Source organism: Gadus morhua, chromosome 16 (genome assembly GCF_902167405.1).
Source record: "Gadus morhua chromosome 16, gadMor3.0, whole genome shotgun sequence".
NCBI classification, from domain to species: Eukaryota; Metazoa; Chordata; class Actinopteri; order Gadiformes; family Gadidae; genus Gadus; species Gadus morhua.
In genome coordinates, this window is record NC_044063.1 from 1,886,365 (window position 1) to 1,889,289 (window position 2,925).

The following is a 2,925-nucleotide window of genomic DNA, read 5'->3' on the forward strand; positions in this document are numbered from 1 at the left end:
CCCCCCCCCCCCCCCCCTCCCGGTGGTCCGGTCCAGAGACATCTCCCCGTGCGCTTCCTGGTGGTCCGGTCCAGAGACATCTACCCGTGCCCTCCCTCTCGGTGGTCTGGTCCAGATACATCTCCCCGTGCCCCCCCCTCTCGGTGGTCCGTTCCAGAGACATCTCCCCGTGCGCTTCCCGGTGGTCCGGTCCAGAGACATCTCCCCGTGCCCCCCCCCCCCCCCCCCTCCCGGTGGTCCGGTCCAGAGACATCTCCCCGTGCCCCCCTCTCCCGGTGGTCCGGTCCAGAGACATCTCCCCGTGCCCCCCCCCCCCCCCCCTCCCGGTGGTCCAGTCCAGAGACATCTCCCCGTGCCCCCCCCCCCCGGTGGTCCGGTCCATGGATCCCTCCTGGATGGAGGTGAAGGAGGAGGCGGACCTGGAGAGCCCCTTCAGGTTCGAGGGGCTGCGCGGGAAAGTCCGCTTCTCCTTCGCGGAGATCAAAGTGCTCCTGGAGGAGGTGAAGAACCACCGCTTCGTCGTGCTCAGTGAGTGGTCCGTCTGTCTGTCTGTCTGTCTGTCTGTCTGTCTGTCTGTCTGTCTGTCTGTCTGTCTGTCTGTCTGTCTGTCTGTCTGTCTGTCTGTCTGTCTGTCGGTCGGTCTGTCTGTGGGTCTGTCTGTCTGTCTGTGGGTCCGTCCGTCTGTCTGTCTGTGGGTCTGTCTGTCTGTCTGTCTGTCGGTCTGTCTGTGGGTCTGTCTGTCTGTCTGTCTGTGGGTCTGTCTGTCTGTGGGTCTGTCTGTCTGTCCGTCTGTCTGTCTGTGGGTCCGTCCGTCTGTCTGTCTGTCTGTAGGTCTGTCTGTCTGTCTGTGGGTCTTTCTGTCGGTCTGTCGGTCTGTCTGTCTGTCTGTCTGTCTGTAGGTCTGTAGGTCTGTCTGTCTGTCTGTGGGTCTGTCTGTCTGTCTGTCTGTCTGTCTGTCTGTAGGTCTGTCTGTCTGTCTGTGGGTCTTTCTGTCGGTCTGTCTGTCTGTCTGTAGGTCTGTCTGTCTGTCTGTCTGTGGGTCTGTCTGTCGGTCTGTCTGTCTGGCTGTTTGTCTCTCTGTCTGATCTTCATTATTATTTAGTAATATGTTTTAATATTTATATAATTTTATGTATTAAAATTGATGTAATCTTAATGAGGAATCTCACTTAAAAACTGTTAATTAACATTTATTTCTTTGTGTGTTTGTGTGTAGAGAAGTTTAACTCGGGTGTGTCGTCTGAGACTAAGAAACAGACGTGGTCTGAGATCACAGATAAAGTCAACAGCCTGGGGGTGACAGTAAGAGAGGTGAGTCTACTAGTACTACTGTACTACTGTGTGTGTGTGTGTGTGTGTGTGTGTGTGTGTGTGTGTGTGTGTGTGTGTGTGTGTGTGTGTGTGTGTGTGTGTGTGTGTGTGTGTGTGTGTGTGTGTGTGTGTGTGTGTGACCATAACCATAATGGACCATAGACCATTAGAACCAGTCCTCATAGACCAGTATACCTTAAGGCCCCGTTTACACGAGGACGCTTGCGGGTAAAAACGACCAAATATTTTATTTGAAGTGCCTTTCGTTTAGACGGTGACGAAACCACCCTCCAGAGTGGAAAACTTGAATACGCTCCGCCGTAGCGTTTCCGTCTACACTGCCAAGACGCAAAACACTGCTCAGATCTGCTCATGTCGCGTACGCATTTACGTCACATACATGCGCCAGTACAGGGAAATAAACAAGCATGTTGGATTATTTCCATGCGTCGGACCGTGAAGCTGCTCTGGCTGCTCTAATAAACTTACAGGAGTCTTTCCACGAAATGTCCAGGATATGTACTAGGGATGGGCACGAGTAGTATATTCCAAACTCGAGTGATCGAAGGAATTCCTCGAGGATCAATCGAGTACTCGTTGAATCAAATCTATTTTTAGAATGAAACGCATCTGCAGCAGGAATAGGCCTAATGAATATCGGCAATGTTGCCAACCAAACAGGTAATGCTTATTCTCCATCAAAACAGTCAGTTATCAGAGTATTCATTATTTATTTTTGCAAACGTTTCATTTTCAATTAATTTTCCTTACAAAAATAAATATGCGTCTCACAATTTAAATCACGTCGAACCAAGGCCTGTAAAGGTTTAAAACACAACAGCAAGGAGATTCCTTCTCAACATAAAACAAACAGAGACCAAACAACACTGGACTTAGAATGCAGGAAAAGCTAGCATGCCTAGACTTTGTCGACCACTCTGCTTCCCACTCCATGTACAAAAATGCTGCTGTTGGGGAGGACGTCCTCTGTTTCTCTGCCAAAGCTAGGCTGCAGGTGCTACCTACCAAATACAATCTGGCATTATGGTACCCTGCACACCATCATCCACACTGTATAATGCACTCTGGCCATCAACTTGAATCAGTTGCCCATGTTGTGAATGGCTGTACTCTGTACAAAAGACTGCATATTGCACGCCATGACCGACTTGTCTAATTTCCAGCAATGTTAAGGAAGTATCTCTAGAAAATGTGACCATGTACAAACATTCACGCATCATGCTGATGTTGTGTTTTTAAACAGAGACAGAAGGGAAGTGCTCTTACTTACTTGAGATAGACTGTGTATTTGTATCTGTACATGGAAATTGCTTTCAACGATAAAATCATAAAATACCAGCCCATTCTGGAAATACTAAGGGACCTAGGCTACCAATGCAAGCTAATAGTGTTTATTTTTGGAAGCTTGGGGCATGTCCACAACCCTGTTTTCAGTGGGTTAAGGCTGGCTGGGCTCTCCAGCAGAAAATCTAAACAATTAGCAAAGTTCTGCTCCCTATCAGCAGTGATAGGCAGCCTGGCAGTGTGGCGCAGGAGATGTTTTTTGTACCCTTGAACAAAGACCTATCTTATCTCTGAAATATTTGAATCTTG

General features: G+C 49.0%; 1 protein-coding gene across 1 annotated transcript in view; it reads left to right on the forward strand.

The window, feature by feature from the left end:
- The first annotated feature begins 223 nt into the window (after nt 1-223).
- The window catches only part of zgc:113149 (Myb_DNA-bind_5 domain-containing protein), a 5,223-nt gene continuing 2,521 nt past the window's right edge, over nt 224-2,925 (forward strand). The window contains exons 1-2 of the mRNA XM_030380806.1: nt 224-528; nt 1,217-1,311. Of these exons, the coding sequence (XP_030236666.1) occupies nt 381-528; nt 1,217-1,311 (243 nt within the window). The 5' untranslated portion in view covers nt 224-380. The remainder of the gene's footprint in view (nt 529-1,216; nt 1,312-2,925) is intronic.